The sequence below is a fragment of the Chaetodon auriga genome, chromosome 1 (assembly GCF_051107435.1).
Source record: "Chaetodon auriga isolate fChaAug3 chromosome 1, fChaAug3.hap1, whole genome shotgun sequence".
NCBI classification, from domain to species: Eukaryota; Metazoa; Chordata; class Actinopteri; order Chaetodontiformes; family Chaetodontidae; genus Chaetodon; species Chaetodon auriga.
In genome coordinates this window covers 20,949,412-20,973,943 of record NC_135074.1, presented here as the reverse complement: position 1 = coordinate 20,973,943, position 24,532 = coordinate 20,949,412, and the positions used below count along the sequence as shown (strand labels likewise).

Sequence of the window (24,532 nt, the reverse complement as noted above, 5' to 3'; positions counted from 1 at the left end):
AACATGTCAAAAAACATAACTGAACCTGAATACATTGTCGAAAAATGTTCTCTTTGCTTTCACAGAAACATCTTATTAAATATCAACAATTTACATTAAAAACTGTTTTCAGATTATGTTAACCTGTTGACTTTGTACCAAATCTCAGGGCTACACTTAGATAAATAGCATATTTGATTTAGATTTAAGCCCACATAGATTAAACAGTGTGGCCCCTCTGGCATCATTAATTATCTGACCACTGGCCAAAACATGCTTACCTTTGAAGCAATCTCAGGCTTGTCATTGGGCAGAAGGTTGTGGTTGAATTTAGGGCTGTCGAACATGCGCGCAAAAGGCTTGGCAGAAGTGGTGTAGGGCTTGGGCGCGTAGCGGTTGTAGCTGGTTACTGGTGGAGCCCCAGTGCCAGTGACTGCTTTTGGAGGCTGTTCACTAGTGCCATTAACTGGAGACTTCTCGGGGAAACTCTTGTGAGGCAGAAAGTTTGTCTGGACAGTGTCCTCTCGGGCAAGAGGCTTGGCTGTGGGAGAAGCATGAAGGTCAGCCAAAGAGCTCTACAGTATGAAATTATGTTCATTTGGCATACACAGCAGGCAATGTCAGGATGTAGACAAAGTACAACGTGTGATACAGAACACAGATGCATCTTCACGTGATAAAGGTCTTGTATAAGATAAAATTCGCACTAATATGTTGTTAAAACAGTTAATTTTACCTTCAGGTGCAGGTTTGGGCAGTGTGGCTGGTGGCAGAGAAGGCGTCACCTGGGGAACTGGTTCATATTTTTTCTCCACTGGACTTGGTTTCTCCACTGACTCTGTCCTGTATTGAAAGATCAAAACCATCAATTCAGTAATCACAGTACAAATGAGCAAGACATAGACACAGTTGTAAGGGAAAACTAGAAAACACACATCAATATCCTAAATACATGAATGTGGATGGGAGTGAGGATCACCTGGGGTAGTTGTGTGTTGCTTGTGCTTGTGGCTGGGGTTTATTAGGACCGGCCTGGAGTTTGTCAAAGTAAGACAGCTGTTTCCTGTAGTAGTCCTCGTCCTCATCAGGGTCGTAATGGTTGGAGCGCACAATGTCATCAGCTACATTGGACTGAGGCTTCTGAGGCCCTGGGGTTCTGGGTTGATGTGACATCACAGTCGAGCAGGTTAAATGCAAGGCAGAGATGGTGAGATCAAAGCAGGAGAGGAAGAGGTTACAAAGAGAAGAGGCCAAAATAATCAATCATGTGAAAATTAAAATGATTAATGACCCAATTTTACTCCAATATTACTGTGATAATTCAGGGTGTGTGAAAATAGCAGTGTAGGCTCACCTAAAGGTCTTCTCTTGATCCAGGTTGCTCAGAGAATTAGCTTTAGGGATTACTCCACCTGCTTTCAAAGGTAAATCGGCTGCCTACAATAGCAAAAGTAATGAACCTTATCAGTAGGATAAAAAAAATCAGGAATTTCACTTCAATTGTGCTGCTTCAGTACATTGGTACTGCTATAACTGCATTAGCTGCTAATTTATCTGACAAACAGTTTACCTTGTTTCCTGATGAATCTGCTGTATCTCTGGCTCTGTCCATGGACACAGAGCGTTTGTTCTCAAACATCTTGACCCTCGTCAGGACAGACTGTGGCCGCATGGCGGGGTCATCCTGTTGCTCTTCTCTGGCAGGCTTTGGAGCATCAGCAGGGGAAGGCGAGGGCGCCTCTGCTTTGGGAGGTGGTGTGGGGCTGGTTTCAGAGTTCACAGGAATGGGGTCATACTGCTGAGGTTTGTAGCTCTTTTGTTGTGGGGTTGGTCCCTGGTTATAGGCAGGCCGCAGGGCAGCGGGGTCTGGGGAGCGGGCAGCTGAAGGGTATGTGCTCAGATGTGAATCCTGGTCGTAGTGCAGGTCAGGCCCTGGAGCTGGAGGTGGAGGATCATCATACCGAACGGGCGCCGGACCCGTCGGTTTACCATAGCGGGGCCGCCCGTCAAATCCCTGCTGAGGTGGGGGCTCGTCGTAGCGGAGAGGAGGGGTGTACTGGGAGTCAGGGCCGTCACCATATGGCAAACGAGGATCGTAGCCCTGAGAGTTGGCAGTAGAGAGCGGCTGGCTGTAGGGGTTCCACTGTTGCTGGTCGTAGTGAGGCACACTGTTCTCGTAGGGCGGGTTAGAGTCATAGTTACGGTACTTTGGTTCTGGGTAACCACCTCCGCTGCTGATTCCGCTGCTGTTGACATCATACCGACTGGGTGGGTGGTCGTAATCTCTGTATGGCTGGTCAGGGTGATATCCCTGCTGAGGGTTGTAAGTCACAGGCTTCATGCTGTGACCGATTCTCCCTGCGTTGTCTGTGCTGTATGGATCCTTCTGAAACATCTACCGAACAAATACAAAACAAAGAAAAAGGTTAAACAACTGCACAGGATCCACTAACATACTGCATCATCATAAAATATGTGATACGAAAAACTGGACACGTAAAAAATAAGTTCAAGCATGAGAAGAGGAGAATATTAAAACAAGTCCATGAAATTAATTGCAGAAGAAGAAACGACAAGGGAAAGACCTGAAATAGAGAAACTGAGAGGGAGGGGTTACTGGTCAGATAATATATTGGATTAAACAGAAATCGCAGCACAGACAAACACTCATTGCAGCTGAGAAACATCACAATGTACCACTGCAACCCCAAATTAAACACTGAAATTAAACCAACAAAGAATAACAAAGTTTAGAAAAACAAAACAACGGGAAGCATTTTCTTGTCTGAACTGACAAAATGTGAACATGCTGTATAGAAATTTGACTTAAGCTATTTACAACACGTCTATCAGTAATTTAACCAATAATTTGTTTTTTTTCCACACATTTTGTGTGTACTACTGCATTCACAAGGGAAAATGCCACCCACTGTCTTGTGTAATTATAAAGGCAACTTAAACATCCACAATAATATTTACCATTACAAGCACATACTCATTGTACAAAAAAAAAAAAAAAAACATATTTAAAATCCTGTTTGAGAAGTAACCATTAATCATCCATCCACATCTGAAGAACATTTCTGTTTAGGTGGTCCTTGTCACTTGGCTGTGGACACATTTCAAATAGAATATAGATAAAATGGATGGAAAATGAATGGCTACTTTTACAAGGAAATGATCCATTCAGTCTGCACTGATAAATACAGCACAAACAGATCTACTTCTAGTGGTTAACCGAGAATGAGGCAAACATGTTACAGCCATGCAAAGAGGATAAGCAACAGTGAGAGCCGCAGGATTTCTTCTACATGTAGGCATGTCAGCGCAGCCATCACCTCCAAGCCCACTGTTGCTTACCAGCATTTGCTTGCACTCTGGCACGTGCACACACACACACACACACTCGCACGCACACACACAATAATGGCCCCAAACACACATCTCTGTCTCTTCTGGGCAGTACTGTGGTCAGCAGACATGCAGGGCGGAAGGAGAGAGAGAGAAGCGTGGCAGCAGGAGGTAGGTAGGTAGGTAGGTAGGTAGACAGGCAGCAGCAGCAGCACAGGAGGTCAGCCATTTCAGACCGAGCTGAGCTGGGCCCGGGTCACGGAGCCTCCAGTGACGGTCAGATGGATACCTTTGGTTCTGAACTGGCCGGTCCAGACTGTAGAGGTTCTGGGGTGACGCTCTGAGGGGCTCGCTCAGGTGTGGGCCTCCTAAGCGAGCCAGCCTCTGGGATGGGGCTTGGCTGGCTGTGGAGAGCTGCAGGAGCCTCGTCAGGGCTCAGACCCCCTACAGTTTTTACAGTAACGTCGACAGCAGGGGGCACTGTCTCAGCCAGGGGCTCAGGCTGCTGGGGGATGCTAGGGACGGCAGCGGCCTCTGCTTTCTGTGAAGTGGTTCAGAAATGTTTAATAACACGCGCTGACACACTATGGTGCAGTACTAACAAGTGCTACTGCCTTCACAGCCTATGAGGTGTCAAACAATTCAGCCAACTCATGTCAAATGCCTCACTAGTACCTACTTAAGATGTCTGAGATACAACCAAACCTCTGAGTGCACGGCAGCAATTGACATAGTCTCACAATGTACACACAGGCGTTACACACGACGTAGGTGTCGCACTGATTGTAGTCAGTTCAAACGGATGCAGCTGTCTCACAAAGTGACATACACTATACACAACTTAGAGCAACATACGCTGCTTCGACCTGTGGCATATGTGTGCCGATCTGCACTCATACGCCACATCAACGCACTACAACTTGGATAGATAACTATGCATGCATTTAGATAAACAGTCAGTGGAGCGCATGTTATATTTGCAGCTAACGCCTGCAGCACACCAAAGATCACAGAAAAACATGATATTTTTTATTATTTTTCGGCATGCCAGAACAGGCAACGGCCAGAAGAACCGTAGATTTAGTGATAATAATTTACGGAGTGTACCTCACTACAAATTATTTAATTTATCTCACTATTGCCATCTCCAGAGCAGTGGCAACTGTGTTTCCCAGTACATACGAATGGTTGTATAAGCACTACAGGGGAGTGCGCACCTTTCACAAAAAAATCAAATGCTATCATATAAATTCCAGGTTTGGCATACTGGTGTGTAGGTGTTTGCTGATGAACACCAAATGTAACATGTGCTCCACTTATGCGTACCTAGACACACACCTAGATGTCTTTTTCAACTTGTAGCGTGTTGATGTGACGTTTGCTGCAGTTTGCCACAGGACATATATACACGTATACGTGTATGGATGCACTTTAGCTGTAGCAGTTACGCGGTGAAGGTACTGTGCATTAGTTGGCTGAATGGTTTGACACCTAATACACAGCTCCTCTACAACGATCTGCTCCTCACTTGTGCCTACAGCTTACATGGATTCAAACAGCCAATCATCCACCTCCTCATTTAGCCATAGCTGTAGATGAATCAATGGCATGTGAGAGTTAGGAATTAGCAGCAGGACAAGTTTTCATTGTTTGGATATACTAATTTGATTTTAATGCTGCGGTTACAATACAGTAATTTTCTTTTCTTCCCTTTTATGTTCTTTCACACATTATGAGACGACAAACGTTTAGATTTGGGTACCACAGCGGCCAATTGGGTTTCGATTAATACATTTCACAGGTACACTGGTTTAACACTGGCATTTCCAACATGCACATAATACTTTCTTGTGTCATAGCGTCACAGTCCCGATCACAGGTAAAACAAAGTTAGGAAGTGCACATAGGTGAGTACTGGTACAGATACTTGGACAAACATAAGTTCCTTTTCCCAGTGACATCAGCAACAGTCACACCAATAAGACAGCTTGTGGTAATACAGAGTACAAGAGTAACAGTAAAACTTATGAAGTTCTTCTCCTTTTGAAAAATAAAAAACATACGCTCACAAACATCAATCAACAAACACATAAGGGCAAATAGATAAAATAAATAATATAATAAATATATAGATTTATATATGTTACTGTATATATAATATTTATATATTACGATAAATACCTGACCACAAAAGGTTTTACTTTTCCACTGATATTGTTTTGTAACAGCAGATAGACAGAATAACTGTAAAAATAAAAAAGTGCCTTCAATAGCGCCTCCAAAAAACCCTTCTAACGCACACCACGTCCTCCAGACAACAGGGAAGACGTGCAGCTCTCAGAAACGCTACCTGCTGCGGCACTGGTGCCTTGAATCCAGCCGGGTCGATGCGGTTCAGGGGGTCCGGCTGCACTGTGTGCTGGTAGCCAGCATAGCCAGGGGGCTCCTGGATGACCGGCAGGTCCTCACGGACAGGCTCAGAGGAGCGAGTGATGGCAGGCTCCGTGGGTGGACCCACATCGTCATTCAGTGTTTCGTCCAGCTCCTGGTCGGTGTAGGCCCCACCCTCTGTATCCGTGTCCTCGTAGTCGGAGGTGTGACGGCTGTCTGTGCTGTACATGGAATACTCACTGCCTGGCGCCGACAGGTAGGACAGACGGTCATCGTGGATGTCCAGGTCATCCTCAGCTGCCCCATCAGCCTGGGAAACAGAAGGTAAAGTGAGAGAGGGAGTGAGAAAAGATCAATTCCAGTCTACATGGTTGTGTGCTTGTATGTATGTATGTGTGTGCGTGTGCGTCTTACCTTGCCCTCTGAAACCCACACCAGCTGGTTCTGCTGCTGCTGGATTATCTCTTTCAGTGCTCCAAACCAACCATCATTCATGCTGTTCAAGTTAATGGTTGCTGAATACACACAGAGGGAAGGGCAGAAGAAAATAAAAATATCTCTCCAGTCAAATGAGCACTAACAATCTTCAATTAAGTATTAAGTACAACCTCTTCGACTTTTACAAGATATATTCAAGAAGTATTTGAACTTTTCTTTTTCAACATTATGAGGTCTGAGTTTGAGAATACCTTTTAAATGAGTTCTGTGGATAAAGGCGTAGAGGTAGAGATGCAGCTTGCTGTGTCATAATTGTTTGGGCGGAGTATTAAGTAAACAATCTACATGTGTGCTGCAAAGTCTAAATGTGATTTAAGAATAATCTCTTGGACCTCTCTAAAATCTTTTATCACCAACAGTTAGTCTTAAATTATGGTCACACCACATCCCTTGACAGGAAGAGTGCATGCTTCGAAAGGGGCCTGAGGGTGCTCTTGTGTGACGGTCAGTGCTGAACAAGCTTTTGCAAGAAGTTTGACAGAACAGGGCCATGCACCACAACTGCAGCGTAGCCACAGCCTCCAACACTGCGACACTCAATTGTCAACGGCCTTTGAAATATGTGGTTGCCCTCTGTAAAGTCTCCCCCATTCTCTTCCCTTTGTTTGGAGCACCCATCTATCCTTCCCCCACTCCCACTGGACTCACTGGTGAAGAGGTGGTGGTTGTTCTTCCTTAATTTGAGTGCTCGTTCATAGAGCTTCCTGGCGCTCTTCCGAGACTCAGGGCAGAGGCGGGTCCTCATGTTCTTGACGCCCTGCTTGGTGTCTGGGTTGAGAAACACCACAATTGGATACCACTGAGCGTAGTTAAGCCGGTCCACTGCATTCGGGGTGATGTCCAGCACTGCATGCTTGTCCTTCATACACAGGAAAAAAAAAAAAAAAAAAACCTAAATGTGTTGCAAATATGTTTATCTCCATATCGAGAGAGGTTCCCCTCTGTTGTAATGTAGACTATAGAGCACTGCATGATCTTGAAACCTTGTAAGAGGTTAGCTCATCAGTCTGCATTACCTTCTCAAAGTGAACCTGTCACCACTTGCTAAGGTTCAGGCTCATAGTAGCATGAGAGTGTAGTACACCAGAGGGCAGCAGTGAGCTATACACATCGTTGTGGCTCGCTGCCATCTTTTCAGAACCACAACAAATCTGTCAAAAGATGCTTTCATTGCACCTTTCGCTTGTATATTAAAAATGTGTGTGCAGATATAGCTTCTCTCACCCGGTCAATGATCTGTTTTATGGTGTGCAGGCGAATGATGCCGGAGCTTTTCTGGTCGGTTCCTGCATCTCTGGGTTCACTCTCTATGGGACACAAATGGACACAGTCACTGCATCACATCAACACAAGAGACAAACAACAATAATCACAGACTGTGCCCCAATTAGACATCCTTGTAGCGTGCAGTTGTCGCCTCCCATAAATAGAGCTGTTCAATATGGAATAATCATCTCCATACAGGAGAGGACAAGTGTACGTTTATGACAACAGCTAGATAGTAAAGACGAATGAGGACAGCAGCCAATTCATGCATTAGTCATTAGATATTTTGGGGAGGTTTAGGAAAATTAAATTTGGTGTGTAACGATTGTGTGCGTGCAACTGCATGTAACAGCAGAAATTATGGTGCAGGAAATGTGTTATGTGAGAAACAGTGACATGAAATATGCGGATACAAGCACATGAGGGTCATTTGGGATTAATGAGAGAACAGTGTCATTGTAAGCCTCGGGGATTTAAGCAAGGATGTGTAGAGGGGTTTATGATTTACATAAAGATAAGCAATGGTTTCCTGTCTAAACACACAAGGTTCAAAGGAGGGCACTCATCTCACAAGGATGTTTAGTATAGTAATCACTTTAAACACATCAGGAGGCAAAGCTTCATTTCTAAAACTCCAACAGGATGTATGATCTATAAAAACTCTGCTCTAAACTACTCGAAAACATATTTTAAAGGAGCGGATAAATATAGCCATGCAGCAAGTGAAGATTCAGGCATATGCAGCAATGCTCAAATTATAATGTACACACTATTTCATCTTATTTCATAAATACTGTGTATTGCTATGGGTAGTATTTATTATTCATGAAAACCTATCCAGTGCATGGCATTTTTATGCAAAAACTCTCCAGTTGGCAAATTAATTCCACGCTGATTTGCTGCCAAACATTTCTAGCATGTGGTATTTTATGGGCATATGGCAAAAAGTTAATACAAAAAAAAATCATAATAATAATAATAATTAATGGCAATTTTTTGAACACCAAATAAACTAGCAACTTCGCACATCTCTGTTTTCATGTCATATTAACTGCACAGCTCAACATGCTGCAACCTGCCATTAAGAGGGGAATAACACTATCTCTTCCATATCCAACATGCAATATCACAATGACACACAGTTCCTTAGTGACTTAAACTTGGGGGGAAAAAAGGAGAATGGAAAACAAACATAGATTCCTAACAGTAAAAAGTAAAAATGTCCAACAATGTTAATCAATGTTCATCTTCCTGAATGGATTTGTATGCGCAAAATGTAATCCATACTAATGCAGCAGAGCCTTTTTTTAAATCTTAGATATATTTTTCATTGATAACTAATGCTGCTTGTCAGAGTGGAACACAATTTTAGTGAGCAGCTCAAGTACAATATCAAGGGCAGATTCATTTATTCACTGTCAACTGAGAACTAGCTGTGTGTCAGTGCAATACTGCATCTCTTCAATGTCAGATCTTCATTTTACAAGACTGTGTAATGCTACGAAATCGGAAAACAATTGTTAATGCCAATCGTAATGACAAGTCTGAATTCCTGAATCAAGTGCTATTCCCCTACCCACTGTTTGGACATCTATAGATCAGCTAGCCAACAAACAACAGCTTACAGACTATCTGCCATTCACTGAGTCAAATAAAAACAAATAAAAGCTGATGCACTAAGTGACATACTTCCCCCTCCTTGTTGTTGCTGTGTTTCTGAAAAGAAAGTACAGTTACACAAACATCACGAGAGTTATGCAAATAAACATCCAGGGATGGAATCACTTTTATGTGGGTTGTGTACGGAATACGTGTGGTTGCACTGGCATGTGTGTTTGTGTACTGTAAGTAATTGAAATTCAATACTGAGTGTATAACAACCACACATTAAAGAAGCTTGTAATTTCATCAAGTATATGGCAGTGGATGAGGACAGAAATGAAAAGGAGCGTGCCACTTTGCTTGGAGTGTATAGGATTGAAAGCTATACAGATAAAAGTGAAGAAAGAAGCTATAAACAGAGGAAATAACAGACTCAACTCAACTAACCTCATTAACAGACTTATTCAAATAAATTGGGAATATCTAGACTTCCATAAACTTCCATAGGTCATGACCACATGGAATCAGCAGGGGCTGTTATATTTATACACCTACAATGATTCAGTTTATAATTAAGTAGGTGTTTTTAATCAAACACTAAATCAAAATTAAATGTTTTATCTGGTTGGCAGCCGTGCCAAGGTGTTTGTCAATGCATTGTCGTGCCAATCCTTACAGCAGAGCAGTGCACTTAAAAGAAGAAAAGAGAATCACAGGCAGAACTGATGCCTGATGAAAGTCTAACTGGAAGCAAATCAGGAGAGTTCCTGTTAATACATCTATTAGATAATGACTGCTGCTGTGAATATTTGATGGATGCTGTGAAGTTAAACAGCCCTCAGCTTTAGTGATGTGTGACGTGTAAATTAAGAGTCTGGTCTCCTATCAGTGCACGCCACACAGAGGGACAATACACAGAGCTTGAATACAGAAATAGGGAGATGAGTACTTTATTACTTACTTGCTAGTTCAAAAATGTCTGGCTCCTCCCTGGCCAGTTTCTCTCTGCCCACATCTGCTATTGGCCCAAAGATAACCACAGGCCTCAGGAACCCAGCTGTGCAAGAACAAGACCGTGTCATGGAGACTTCCAATGGTTAGCATTATGTAACACTCACAAATACTAAACCAGACCACTACTTTGTCAATTCTTACCCTACAATAAAGTATAAAAAAAAGTGTGTGAGTCTCAGTTAATTACTGTTACTGCCATTGCCTCTGTACTCTTACCTTCCCTCAGCACCACCCTCTCATAGGCAGGGAACTTGGTCTGAACTGGCTGGGCTGACAGGTCCTCCCTGCTCTTCCGCAAGTTCCTCTTGGAGCTTCGCAATCCACGAAATCTCCAGAAGTCAGCTCTGTCGCCCCCTGGTGTTTTGGGAAGGGTGTACTGCACACTGGACAGCTGTTCAGCTCTGGACAGAGAAGAGCAGAAGTTACTGTGATGTACACATTTCAGTGATTAGCAAACACACGTGCACTACTGTATGTATCTACTGGATGGGAGAAGCTAAGACTTGACACTTTGCAGTGAAATGATACACTAAAAATATCGCCTCGCAGTTGCATGCCTGTCTGCCAGTCAAGTTGCAATTTACATCCATGTCTGTCCAGACTCATATATGCAGTGAAGACTTTTAATGGAAGTTCTCACTATATTGACATGTACGATTCCAGTGAATAATTTCCAGTGAGAAACATACCGTCTTCACTTAAAAACTATGTTTTCAGAGGAGTACAAAGGACTGACAGAGAGCTTCATCACATCTCAAACTCAATATCAGTAAAACCAATGAGCTTGTAGTGGAGGACAATGCTTGTGTGTTTATAAATGAGTTTATACTGAGGTCACAGTGACCTTTGACCACCAAATTCTAATCAGTTCATCCTTGAGTCCAAGTGAACATTTGTGCCAAATTTGAAGAAATTCCCTCAAGGCGTTCCTGATGTATCGTATTCACAAGAACGGGACATCCATATGGACAGACGGACAACCCGAAAACAAAAAGCCTCCGGCCTCGGCTTTCTCCGGCATGGAGGCATAAAATAACTGGAAAACCACACAAACAAGAGTAAGCGGTTAGGTGAGAAAGGCAGCGGGCCTACAGGGGGAAGAGCTCATTCCAAGTGGCTTTGAATAATAATGGTCTTCCTTTGATGTGTGTTTTTTCAAAATATTGAATTCTGAGTGTGATTTTATGGTTTTATGTTCTGAAAGAACATCCATGGAGGCAGGTTTAACTTGGCCGAGAAGCTGATATATTTCACAATGCTAAATGTACGTACATGACAAAAACGCACAAAGCATGTGAAAAGCTATGTCTTCTCTCTCAACAGGACAGTGAGGAATCTGTGTGTACACACTGCCAGAGGCTGTTGAAGGCTGAAGAGACAGGCCAAGATAAAATGATGCTGCTGCCTTGATCATGATCTACACTTCATGTCCTCACACACACAGGCTTCACAAACTACACACAGTAGATCCTTACAAAACCATTTGTCTGGCATGTGATGTGTTAAGTATGCCCTACTTTAAAAACACTTTGAGTTTATGAAGGACTGTATCACAGGACTAAAAGCTTTTTCTTCAACAAAATCACAGAAACACAAATAACAAGCAGCAACAATCATAACAAATGTGTAAAATACAGTAGATTAAACAAATGAGCAAATGGAGATGATCCATTCTTGCTTCTCCCAGATGAACTACAACGGTTTTGTTTCGTTGCCTCCACCTTTGCCCATTCATAAAGTGCCAAAACAAGCTGTGCAGGTATTAAAGGTGTGACCTGAAACTTCTTTTACCTGTTTTTGTTGGGAATGATGCCCCTTTCAACTTCCTGATGGTTCTTGCCAATCCGGATAGCGAGCCAGGAGCCTAATTTGCCATTGTAGAGGGTGTCTACTACACGGAACACCTCGCCCTTGTTAAAGCTCAGCCCGTACGGTGACTCTTTTTCATATTCAAAATGTGTCCGAATGTAGAAGGAGTCACCCACGTCTGATTCCACTATCCTCCGATACACTTAAGAAAAAGCAGAAAAAAAACAGATGATTGCAGAAACCCTTTAAATTTGCTGGTTTTCATGCTCGATGTATTTAAATTACTACCACAGTACTTTATACTGCCATCACTCACCATCCTTCTTCTTCTGAGCCAGAATAGTAACTTCTTCTCCTCTTGGGAGATCCAGCAGAAACAGCACAGCCTCCTCCCGAATGATGTTAGCGAAGTCCACATTGTTCACCTACATATTCAGAACACAAGACACAGAAGTCAATTTGAAGGACCTGTGGATCAAACAAAACAACAAATTGCAGACTCTTAATATCATGTTACTGTCGCCCAACTTCATCCTACCAAGTTTTCAAGTTATCATTGTTAAATGCTTAAAAAATGGTTGAAAGCTACTGAATTGAAATGCACTCCAATCCTCCTTTTCAACTTTCAACAGCTTTCTTTATTTTTTTCTTGACCAAAAAAAGGGAAAAAACTCTAGCAGCTATCACTCATTTGATTTCTCACAGAATACAAGGAACACAGGAAAAGAAAAACTTGTTCCTCAACAGAAGCAGGGCGATGTATTCCCCCTACAACCAAGCAGCCTCCTCCTCACCTCCTGCTGCTGTCCCAAACACAATAACTGCTGTTTATTGACTCTGCTTGAGGAGCAGCAGGGGAACCAGAAACACATGGACTGAATCACTGAACCTCAGAAAGACACCTTTATCCTTCCCAGAAACAGGAGGGCTTGACGTCTTTATCTCTACTAGCACACCATGACCAAAGGGAAAATGGAAAACAATGTCCTGGAAGTCTCTACAGTGTGTCTGTACAGTGCAGAGAACACACACACACACACACACACACACACACACACACAGGCACAGGCACAAAAAAAGAGATCTATGCTGTGAGTGGAAGGAACACAAGACATAGTATATTCATTAAGAGAAGGAGATGAGGTAATGGACAGCTTTGTTTATCAGATACTAAATGCAGTCCATAATTGTTATTGTCATGGGGTAAAAAACTGTGTGGTTAAGTATTCAGCCTCTTCTGCACAGTGCACCACTCCACAGCTTCACAGCTGCAGCATTAAATATGGCAGGTGTAATCTTTGGCTGGCGTATAAACATATCAGAATGGATCCAACACTGACATCAAGAGGGTTTCCATCATCCCACCAACAATGTTACTCTAGTGTTCGGCAAAACAGAAAGCAACTGTTCCGAGGTCAGAGTGCAAGAACAACCTCTATTGTGTCTTCACATTGGAAACAAGGGGAGTTTTGACACGAGGCAGAGCCCTGAATGACTCATAGACTGACCGATACATTGTACTGTAGTCCCAAGATCTCTTCACACAGAAATCAAACTATTGTAGCCATGGGATCACATAGTTTCACTACTGATTATCTAAGTTAGTGTGGGCAGCTACTGCTTGTCTATTTTGACAGTAACACCAGATGTTCTTCCCACTGTCATACATGCAACATGGAAAGAAACTGTAAGAGTTATTACTTTCACAATACACAAACTTAAATGAACTCTGACAGGAAAATACCATAGAATACTCTTACAAGCTAAACAATACCAGGACAACACACAGCAATTACAAGATACTGAAACTATCCACTTTATCCACAGTTACATACACTACGTTTACATGTGTACAAAACCAACATGTTATTGGAAGAAATATGGGCGAAGGAGGAAATCCGAGAACACATTTACACACCCCTGGTTGTGGTAAAACCTGTGTTTACATGCAGCAGATTTCCCCTAAACCACTGTGCATTTTATCCAGCCAAGGCTGGCATATTTGACAGTGCAGTCTGAGGAGTTTTTTCCCCAGAGCACTTTGACTGACTGCGCAATAAAAGGACAGTTTTTACAGAATTTTAGAAACAGTCCTCTTCAGCTGTGAAAATTTCAGTCTACTTATTTCAGTTTCGCTCCAGACTTTGGGTTTAATTATTTTGAATCCAACACAAAGCAATGACAGTGGGCTTTCCTTTCAAAACAGTGAACTTCTGCCTTTGTGATACTCACCCTCTTTGAAATATCTGTCATGCACATGTACACATCTAAAAACTGATGAGGCATATACAATACATGGCTAACAAATGAGATTTCTCCAGACAAAATGTAGCTATGAAAACTAGGATTCTGTTCATGCCTCACCACAGTTTCAAAACTACATTTTACACACTTTACACGAAAAAAACCCCCCCCATCAGTTTACTGCAGAAACCAAACAATAGCTATGTTGTTTGAGCGTATCGTACCCTGAGAATCTGGTCTCCCTCTTCCAGCCCTTCCTTGGCCGCAGGACTGTCCTCCAAAACTCCTGCCACAAAAATTCCCACGTCGTTTCCTCCCGCTAACCGCAGACCGACACTCTCTCCCTTCTTGAACTTGACCAGCTTCATACTCGGCCTGCAGGAGAACGCAGGGAGACAGGTAGAGTTAAGCAAAAAGGTCAGCGAATTGTGGATTTAAAAACAATCATTTTAAGAGACACAAAACACAGCAGGCTATTCAAGAAAGCAGAGTGTGGAGTAACAACAAAGCCAAAACAAAAGCTGACCAGAATCTCTGCCTTGATCCAAACTAATCCAAACTATGGCAGGTGAGCTAACTTGAATAAAAAAAGTTCACTCATATTCTCAAAATGAATAATGTATGCACCTGACATGCATGCTGAAATGCAGATCAGCACTCAATACTGTGCGGTGCTTTGGATGAGAACATCTAGGACACTTACCTGAGGATGCTGTCATCATGAGCAGCGCTGGGCACAGGTGCATCAGAGGGGCTGACAGGCAGATCCACGTCAGGCTGACCAGGCTGTGCATAAACTGGCTTTGGTTCTAAGATAAAAATGAAACCATGAGTAGAAGTGAAAGCGTCAATTTTAATCCAAGTCAAATGTGGTGGTGAATACTTGTTTTGTAATGTTAATTTCCTTGTTCCTCAGATGTTCACATGCATAGTCAGTATTTCTTTGTGAATATGGAGAAGGATGTGTGAAAATGTACTTTGCAGGTATTGATAACTTCTACTACATTGTGTTAATTAGAGTTTACACTCTAAACAACAGCTGAGATCGTGTTTTTTAGGTATTTTAAACAGTAACAGTAGAGTTTAGTGTTAAGGTATTTGACACACTGACTTTTTAAAACTCACTGTTTGTCTTTATAAGAATTTGACTTCAGGCAAAGCTCTTCAGGAAAAAGCAGAATGCAGGCTGAGATTTACTGAACATTTCTTTGCTGTAAGATCTAACTGGAGAAAATGAGATGTAGAAATATGAAAGGTGACAGAGGTTTCTGTACCAGGCAGCGGAGGTAACTGTTTGTCATCTCTGGAGCTGGCCTGGTCGCTGGCCTGTGACAAGACACCATCATCAGAGCTTTTCACCGGTGTGGACATGGCCCCTGGTTTGGATATGCGATCCTCATCTCGACTTCGATGGCTGAAATAAACAAAATTAACACATGGCAATTCAGTAAAAATGGACTGTCAATGCTAATAATAAGTTTATACTGATGCACTCCTTAACGACCTCAAGTAATCTCATGTGTTCCTTAAGTGTCACCAGGAAGATAGAGACACTAAAATGAATGCAAAGGGAAATGGCATGGACCATGAATTATACATTCTGCACATGAGCAGAAAAATGAGATGAGAAGACAATAAGCAATTGAAAGAAGAATGTGCGACTTTGCTAAAAAGACTCTGCAAATTTGTCACCAATTTAAAGTTGTTTGTCTGTATTTTAGTGCAGTTTTTTTCTTCCCATTTAGTTTCTCAAATTGTGTGGTCTACACAGTATGTCAATGGCAAACCACACTCCCAATCAGAAACTGATATCAAGGTCAACTGGAACAAACAAGGCTTACAAATGCTTAAATTTCCAAGTCACATTTTTCTTGAAGACTGGTGTAAACTCCCATTTAATGACCATTCAGTAACTCTTCCAATAAAAGCACACAGGCAGAGAAAGAAAAGTCAGAGCAAGTCTCCCAACATAAACTCTTGAGTTAGGATACTTTTCAGTCCAAGTTCCTGTTTAACCTGAATAAAATAAATATGGGGGAACTGTGTGTGTGTGTGTGTGTGTGTGTGTGTGTGTGTGTGTGTGTGTGTGTGTGTGTGTGTGTGTGTGTGTCTGAGTCTAGTAGGCTAAGTCTAACAGAGTAGAAAAGGCTCTGCTGCTTAAAACAATGGTTGAATTCCAATCTGGTCACATGACTGCCTGCTGGCACAGCACTTGTGCTGTGTTCAGAAGCTTTTGTAGAAGAATGTGAAGGTGCAGGCGGTGCCACCGGCTAAGACTAGGCAACTTCTCCCATGCCCAAAATATACAGTACAGTGTATATTTACACAGTAAAACACAATAAACAGTATATGCACATCCATTTCCATGCTGACTGACACTCCACATTTTCCGACCACAGAATGATCTTTTTCTAGATCCCTGAATGTGTCCATCAGCTCTCACTACAATTCAGTTTTGCACATAAATCTGATCTGTGCAGTTTTATACGTCAGCAGAATCAGCATCAGAGAGACCTGTGTGTGAGTTTGTTGTTGAGGGAGAAAGATAAATGAGAGCTGAAGCTCGAGGATAAATAACAGAATTGTAATGGGAGAAAGACTCTGTGTGCGTGTGTGTGTGTGTGTGTGTGTGTGTGTGTAACGGATGAATGAGAAAGAGAGTGTGAGAGACGGGGGAAAAAGAGAGACAGAGCAAGAGACAGAGGGAGAGCGAGGAGTGAGAGAGTGTGTTGTGGCCTAAATCTGCTGTTCCTTGCTGCAGAATGCTGCTAAAAAAAGGCTTCACACTGACAAACACCATTTGACAGAAGCCTTTGTTCAATCCCTTTGCTTACATATTCTTACAGTATGGGTACAGGCAAGAGAGAGCAAGTGAGTGAGAGACAGAAAACCTGAAGGGGTGGGAGAGATGTTGCTACGCAGACGTCAACAAATAATGCAAAATATAGTACTGAATCTCTCCGCTGCATAATAGTCCCGGATGCTATAATTTCACATCCACCCACAAGCTTCAAAATATTTACAGAGAAAAACCGACTAAAAGAAAACAGACTAGATATACCAACAGCTCTTTAAAAAAAAAAAAAAAAACAAATCACCCAATGGCAAAATTTCTTTCAAACTACCAATCTAATAATTAAACGTATCAACAAAAAATAAACAATATTTTAAAAAGAGAAACTAATTACTCACACAAATGTATCTGTAAGATGAACCATGGCGCTTATTATGAGGATTTTGGTTCAATTCCTTGAGAGACAACACAGACAGCCTTTTGCATCTGCACAAAGTACACTTATGCTGACGGAGATGATGATCGCTTGTGTTCAAAAACACGGCACAGCATCGTGCTGGAGGCAAAAGAATGCCTCTAAGCCCTGCAGCCAATCAGGTTAAGCAAACCATCTGGCTTGGGGCAAAGCACTGTGGGAAGTATGTCAAATTCCTTTTTCCCCTCCTAAACTGGGAGATAGTAAAAACACTGCCTTACATCATAGTCTAGTGACAGTCAGACTGTCATTTCCTCAGTTACTTCTTAACCCACAACCACATGAGAAGCAGGTGCAACTCCTCTTCTGACAATTCATGTGTTTATGAGATTATCCAGTCACACAAAATGACTGACTTAATCTTTAGTTTTCTTACTTCTGGGCAGACATGCTGTATTTTTGGTTCACAAAGATAAATGTTGAATCAGGGAAAGAGTAACAAAAATATTCCAACACATACTGGCCTCTCATCAGTGGAATGCATTCACTTACATTGGAAGTAATCTGTGCAACAGTGAACCTGCCCTCATCCTGCATTGAAACAAGCAAGGTTACTCAACAGTCTGACACAATGTACCATGCAATGAAAGGGCAGCATGGGAGGTTAATCTAGCCATAGATGACATGACTGACAAGCAACTAACAAGCCAGAAAGATAAACTAGCAGCGGCAAACTGAGCAAACATCCTGCAGCTACAACAGCTGTTTTAAGAGTGTGCTCTGTGCAGAACAAACAATGTAAGTAATGCGTCAATAAGGCAGCTGTTTTTCAGTTGCATCTGAGTTTGAGTATACCTGTTCCAGTAACACATTTTGTCCTTTAGGAAGAATTTGTTATAAACCGCAGGTTTGGCTGTATCTCACATGGTCAGACCTTCACCTCATCAAGAACACAAAAGTCTGGAGAAAAATCCTCCATTTGATTAACAACGAGTTTGAAAATGACTGCTACCAGAAATAGCACCTCTTGTGAGTTTTCTGTCTGGCAACAATTAAGTTCTCTGTAGCAACTTTTTTTTTGGGAGTTTGGAGTATGACAGCCCACTGTGTCTGCACCCAAAGGCCCATATAAACATGATGAAATGGAGGTCTGGTTATACAAGACTCTTGACAGTTCAATCCAGAACAAACGCTTGAAGACAGCTTGGATTCAGCGCCCTGATTCAATACCCAACCCTACTTCACAGTATCTAACAGAACCATTTGCTGTGAACATAAACCAGCAACATATCCTCTTTTGTCTTTTTTGTCTTTTGTCCTTGCAGCCAATCTTGACCCATTCAACCAAGCTCAGTATCTTGCTCTTACCTAGTAAGCTTACAATGCCCAAGCTCCACACTAACTGAGAGAAACTAGTTTTACTCGCATGCCATTCCTCGAGCTCTCCTTTGCCATCTATGAGTTTGACAGGGACAGAAAGCTACACAGACTCTAAACTATGATAAAGATAACTTACTGGAAGCTCCAACTGGCGGTAAGAAAAGAGGAGGACAAGAGGCAGTATGGACATTAGAATGAATAGAAAGAATAGAGCATCATGTGTTCAGAGTATATGCAAAACAAAGCTATCAAATGACATTGCACGCATTACAAAATACAGATCCTATTTTGAGCGGTTGAGGCCACTTACATGAGTACCGACAACACAAGAAAAACGTGTGTTAAATAGTAAAATAAACCAAGCTTTGCATGATTTAGTGAGTGACTGTATAAAGCTGAGACAACCTTATACCATTTGAATGTGATTCTCTGTACAGAAAACGGTTAAAAGATCTATTATACTTTCAAAACAAGACCTCAGTCCACCGAGTGGAGATGAATCAATCCTTCCTCTCCTCCCCAGCTCTCTCCTAGAGCAAGGTATTATTGGAACTCTGTGATGGCTCCAGAGGGAGTGTGATGGTTTATGCATGCAGTGTCTTTATCTATTGATTTATGCATCAGTGCTGCAAGGTACTTACTCAGCACCCACTAACCTGTGGGTGTGAACATGATGTATGAAGCTGGAGCGGTGGGAGTATGGATGTATGACTGTGGCATGTGTGACAGCTGTGCCCTATGACCAGATTTGCAGTCAGAAGTGTGTATGTGTATTTCGCTTACCTGCCATTGCTGATCTGCCGAGGGGAGTGACGGAGGTGATCCGAAGGTTCGGGCCTGTCAGGCGAACGTGATCGACTACCTCGCCCGTGGGATCGATTGGAATGGTCTGATGTCAGTGAATGTATTTCTGAAATGTCTGTGAATTTCAAATTAAATATGCATGAGCATTTAATCAATGGTGTAAATCAAGATCGAGTTAACACAACAAGAAAAAAATTTAGGGTTGAAATTATTCCATATCAGTGTTTAAAAACATTACAAATTAGTTTTTTTGGCAGTCATAGCTTGTGCAGTCACATGGCAGCAGCATCCAACATGGCAACACGACATGTCTGTTGTCTCACCATCTCTGTCGGAGTTATTGGCTGATGGGATGCTGTCATCAAGGTCAGGAATGTTGAGCAACGTGGCTCGCTCATCTCTCTGCACCACCATCTTCAACTTGCCCTTTGACCTCTCAATCAGCTTCTTGGCATCTATCAGTGATAGGTTCTCTGTAACTGTGCCATTGATCTGCCAGAGGAAGACGAGCGGGTCAACAAAAGAACTGAATAGACAAGTTATCTTCACTTCATATGTACATGTGCCTTTGAAAACTAGGTTATCATCACACGGCAAAGAGGAACTGGAAACGACCTAGTTCACCCTCACATTAAGAATAATGAATCTTAAGAAAGGAGGAGGAGTACAGGAGGTTATGGACAAGTTTGAAAATGTATAGTATAATTAGTCGTGGGATGTTTTTCCTCCAATCCCAGCTCAACTGGAAAACACCTCTGCCTCTCTTCAGAACAAATGACACACTAAATTGGATTTTGAATGCATCTCTTTACTGTGGAGGAGGATTTTCCCTCCTCAGAGATTGAGTGGATAAAAATTCAAAGGAATAATGGAATGTGTGGTATTCCTGCTGGTGAGTCTGCATACTAATGAACTGTGACCTCACTCTGCGATCCACTTTCAGCAGCTCACAGATTACCACAGCAGACCAGTGAAAGTTTTTAGTCAAAGGAATACTTTTCTCTTTCACCCCATTTAAAGGCACTTCTTTACATAATCATCTTCCACATTCATTCTAATAATCTCTTCATCAGTTTATTTGCCCATTTCAGCGTTTCGCCCACTTTTAAAACCCCTGTATTTCTTATAGGCTCACTCATGCAAACACTCTGTTCTCTCACCTTAAGTACAACATCTCCCTCCTGGATGTTTCCATCTCTGGCAGCAAGGCTCTCAGGGGAGATGTCCTTCACAAATATGTGGCTGGCCAACCGCAGTCCATATTCTGCTTTCAGAGGACAACAACGCAATATTAACAGCGCGCATCAATTCAGCCATCGCTTTGTTCTCTGTAAAAAAGATTAACAGACTAGCCAACAAAAGCGTTCTGATTGATCTTAATTGTGAGCATAAGTGAAGTTGAGAAACTCCAGAATTTGTCGTCTTATATGTACATACATCTCTTTTGCACTATGTTTCAGTATGTCTTTACAATATTTGTAGAATTGTAAATAAACTGATTGTATCCACAATACGCATAGTTAACTTCTCAGGTTCTTGGACATTGTGTTGCCCACCTTCATTTTTGCGGGACTTGACAAGGGTGACCTTGGCAGGCCTGGGTGGAGCAGATGAGGTTTGAGATCGGCGGTCAGAGCGCGGTGAGACGCTCCGCTCCCGCGAGGCACTGTGATCCCGTCTGCCGCTGCTGCTACGTTCGCGGTCGGGACGCCTGCCAGTGCTCGTGCCTCCGCTTGCTCCTTCATAGGCACTTCGGCCACCTCGACCACTGTGGTGCTCATAGCCATCATCCTCGTCGCTGTCCTCTTCCTCATGCTCTGACATTGTCTCCCTGTCCCCGGGCCGAGAAACAGGGATCTGCACTTTCCTTTTCCTGCGAATAGTCTTGGAATAGACGGAAAGTTGTGAGTGTTAAAAAGGCAGTTATTATAGTCTTCCTCACAGCTCAAGTACACATGACAGTATCATTATCTTTCTGTAATGTCAAACAGCAATTAGAAGTGAGTAGACCCAATCCTGAAATCATGCTATGTTTACATTTTATGGAAAAAATGAATAGACAAAGAGATAAATCTGAACAGACAAATGATCACTGCGATTCACACAATTTCAACTTAAGTTTTGTAAATACCATCAGTGTCAAACTTACTATCTTTGCATTTTTGCCACTCTTTCGGAGCTGTTGCACAGCGTAGGCATGTTCCACATTGTCCATAGAGACTGCATTGACCATGACCACTCGATCATTTTCCCTGAAACAAACAAACAAACAAAAAAAATCAATTAACAATAGTTCCAGAGATCAATGTGAGTCTATAAATACATACCACCATGACAAACATGTATATAGAATAAAATGAAAAAGGGGAAACATCTAGCAGGATCTTACTTTAACTAATACTGAGGTCAAACTAACAGCACTTCTACAACCCTTTTGTCTGTAAATATTTAAAAAAGCAGATGACAAAATAGATGACAAAAGTCAAACACTTACTGTAGCAGTCCTTCCGCAGGACCTCCTTTCAGCACATCAGATATCACAATGGACGTCTCCCCACTCTGGAAATGAGGGTTGTCTCGCCCGCCTGAGATGGCAATACCAAATCCAAAGCCTGGGGCCTATACACACAGAACTTACTGATTACTGACTGGCAAATACATTAGCCTTTTCCCAGGCTTTGCTGTAAACAAAAACAGGCTAGTAGGCTCTTTGGAGGTTAATTATCAATGAAACTATTATTTAAGTAAAATATTGTAATGTGTTCTATGCAATGAAAGAGGGTTTGTGGTCAGGTTATGCATTTGCAAGTTATATCAATTTTCCAATGGAGGTTTTGAGCGCTGCTGTGTTTTATGCAGCCAGCTCAAGCGAGTCAGCCGTGTGATGTAAATGGCTAATCATACAACCACAACAACACAGGAGAGTCACAAGGCTGAGAACCGCAGGCCACACTGCGCCGTTCCTTCAACCTCAATAAAGCTGCTACTAATTAGATTACAACAAGCAGGCCAGTCTAGACAGGTGCTCTTCACAATCCAACGGCACAATGGCATCAACTAACTAAGGGTTTACTATCTCAAAGCAAAGTACATTCAGAAATTCAGCACACAAGACAATGAGCATATTAATTTATCAGCAATGTCTGGGGGAATATTGTTTTGAATAGTTTTACAGTTAACCTGATGATGCTGACTGTGCCAAAGGAGGTAATCAGTCATATGCACCGATCTCACTGAGGTTGAGAGGTTAGTACAATTTATCATAATTACATGTGACTTTACAAGGCACAAAAAGCACATGGAGTAAAACTATCATCCCTTTCTTTTCCCTGGAGTTGTGTTAAGGAGAAGAGTGTGTTGCCAGCAGGAAGGAAGTGAAATGAAGTAGTAAGGAAGTGGATGCTGATTTCTGTCTTCCTTAGCCTTGTTTCCTGCCATCTGGGTTCCTTGACTATTGTTTCTGCTCCACACATCCTGCTGCTACAGCTGGCCCTCTCAGTACAGAGAGAGAAAAGAGATGTATGGGCAGAGGACAGAGAGGAACAGGGAGGAAAAAGTGAAGAACACACAAGACATAGTGCAGGATTACGATGCCAGAAACAGGCAGAGAGAGGAAAAAGACAAGAGAAGAAAGGGGACAGTGGATTGAAAAGCTGTAAACACTTACCCTGTGAAGGGTCACTGTGTGCTGTTCCCATATGACCGTTTCCTCCATCGCTGCACTCTGAAACACAAGAGGCAAAGGATCAGTATCTTCAGGCCAATTACATAGCATATATGTATGTATCCAAATTTGAGCCAACTCTATGGTCAATTTTAGGCAGTAGCTAGTGGTGGACTGCATTATTTTTAATTATCTAATGCCTTTTACATATATGAGGGGTACAGCCTCAAAAATGTTTATAGCTAACAGCTCTCTGAAAGTGTAAGGACAAAGTCACCATTGCAAGTGCCCATCAAAATACATCATGTGGCTTTTCATAGAGCTGTATGTAAGATAAAATCCTTCACAGTTATCCTACCCTCGTTTGAGATGTGTTTCACATTTCTTACGACAGGTTTGAACATGATTCGACCGATTAAAACTTAAGACAATAATTGCAGGTTTTATAATATGTGATTTTTTTCTTATATATCTATTTAGCAATGTTTTTTCTGTCCCTATAAACAAGTGAAGTACTAACTCAATGAGGGCACATTTAACTAGTGTGAAGACATACATTAATAACACACACAAACTGTCAATGACTCATTAAATTTGGCAACAAAACAAAACAACGGTTATATGTAGCTTCAGATAAGAGTGGCAGTGTAAGAATGACATGTACATTTAGAGTTTCAATATCCTGTTCAGTTTCAGTCAACAGAGTTGTTGTCTGGCTACCAGCAAGGTAGACTCTATTGCTTATTTGCACAGCTAAGTCCTGGAGTCCTGAAAGTCTACATGTGAGAAGATTATGAATGACAGCAGCATGAGTAAACACCCGGCAGAGACTGACTGAGATTCAGAAGACGGAGTGAACATTCCTATTCCTGGCTGGGTCATCTGAGAGAGCTGAAGCAAAGAAGGTATTTAGCTGCTCCTCTGACCTGCCACACTGGATTAAACTGATGCTAGACAGGCATCTTTTGCTTTCACTCACTCTCTAATTCAGTTACATCACACAGGTTTGTCTTACGTGCTGCACTCATCTTTCAGTATAAGCTGTCTTTTTAATTTTATCCATGTGCCAGTCTGTCAGTGTTTCATTTTGAGGATGGTTACTCCAAAAGCAGCTCAGCAAATGTGATAATGTTACTAATATTGGGTCAAACATATACTCCTCAATTTGTGTCTCAAAGCACTGTTTTTTAACTCTCAGGGTGATATGTGCCCAGCTTTAAATTACAGCTTCGCTCTGCTTCCCTCCAGCTGATGAAGTAACGCTGCTGTCCAGTCTGTCTGCCTGCCGGGAGTGATGGTACAGCTGTCTGTGGCAAAGTGC

At 42.1% G+C, this 24,532-nt stretch overlaps 1 protein-coding gene across 15 annotated transcripts in view; it reads right to left on the bottom strand.

Moving 5' to 3' along the window:
• tjp1a (tight junction protein 1a) overlaps positions 1–24,532 on the bottom strand; it is a 95,047-nt gene that overhangs the window by 7,617 nt on the left and 62,898 nt on the right. For 5 of the 15 annotated variants that reach the window (XM_076729306.1, XM_076729314.1, XM_076729271.1 and 2 more), the window contains 25 exons: positions 23,215–23,271; positions 22,042–22,166; positions 21,697–21,799; positions 21,104–21,431; positions 20,708–20,814; positions 19,871–20,039; positions 19,527–19,662; positions 15,429–15,568; positions 14,858–14,963; positions 14,379–14,529; positions 12,227–12,335; positions 11,893–12,112; positions 10,318–10,502; positions 10,049–10,144; positions 9,175–9,201; positions 7,444–7,526; positions 6,868–7,078; positions 6,136–6,236; positions 5,681–6,031; positions 3,620–3,871; positions 1,550–2,374; positions 1,334–1,416; positions 959–1,135; positions 716–822; positions 261–520 (listed from right to left, as the gene is read on the bottom strand). In XM_076729306.1, the coding sequence (XP_076585421.1) occupies positions 261–520; positions 716–822; positions 959–1,135; positions 1,334–1,416; positions 1,550–2,374; positions 3,620–3,871; positions 5,681–6,031; positions 6,136–6,236; positions 6,868–7,078; positions 7,444–7,526; positions 9,175–9,201; positions 10,049–10,144; positions 10,318–10,502; positions 11,893–12,112; positions 12,227–12,335; positions 14,379–14,529; positions 14,858–14,963; positions 15,429–15,568; positions 19,527–19,662; positions 19,871–20,039; positions 20,708–20,814; positions 21,104–21,431; positions 21,697–21,799; positions 22,042–22,166; positions 23,215–23,271 (4,509 nt within the window). The remainder of the gene's footprint in view (positions 1–260; positions 521–715; positions 823–958; positions 1,136–1,333; positions 1,417–1,549; positions 2,375–3,619; positions 3,872–5,680; positions 6,032–6,135; positions 6,237–6,867; positions 7,079–7,443; positions 7,527–9,174; positions 9,202–10,048; positions 10,145–10,317; positions 10,503–11,892; positions 12,113–12,226; positions 12,336–14,378; positions 14,530–14,857; positions 14,964–15,428; positions 15,569–19,526; positions 19,663–19,870; positions 20,040–20,707; positions 20,815–21,103; positions 21,432–21,696; positions 21,800–22,041; positions 22,167–23,214; positions 23,272–24,532) is intronic. The other 10 variants (XM_076729375.1, XM_076729297.1, XM_076729392.1 and 7 more) reach the window with 5 other exon arrangements.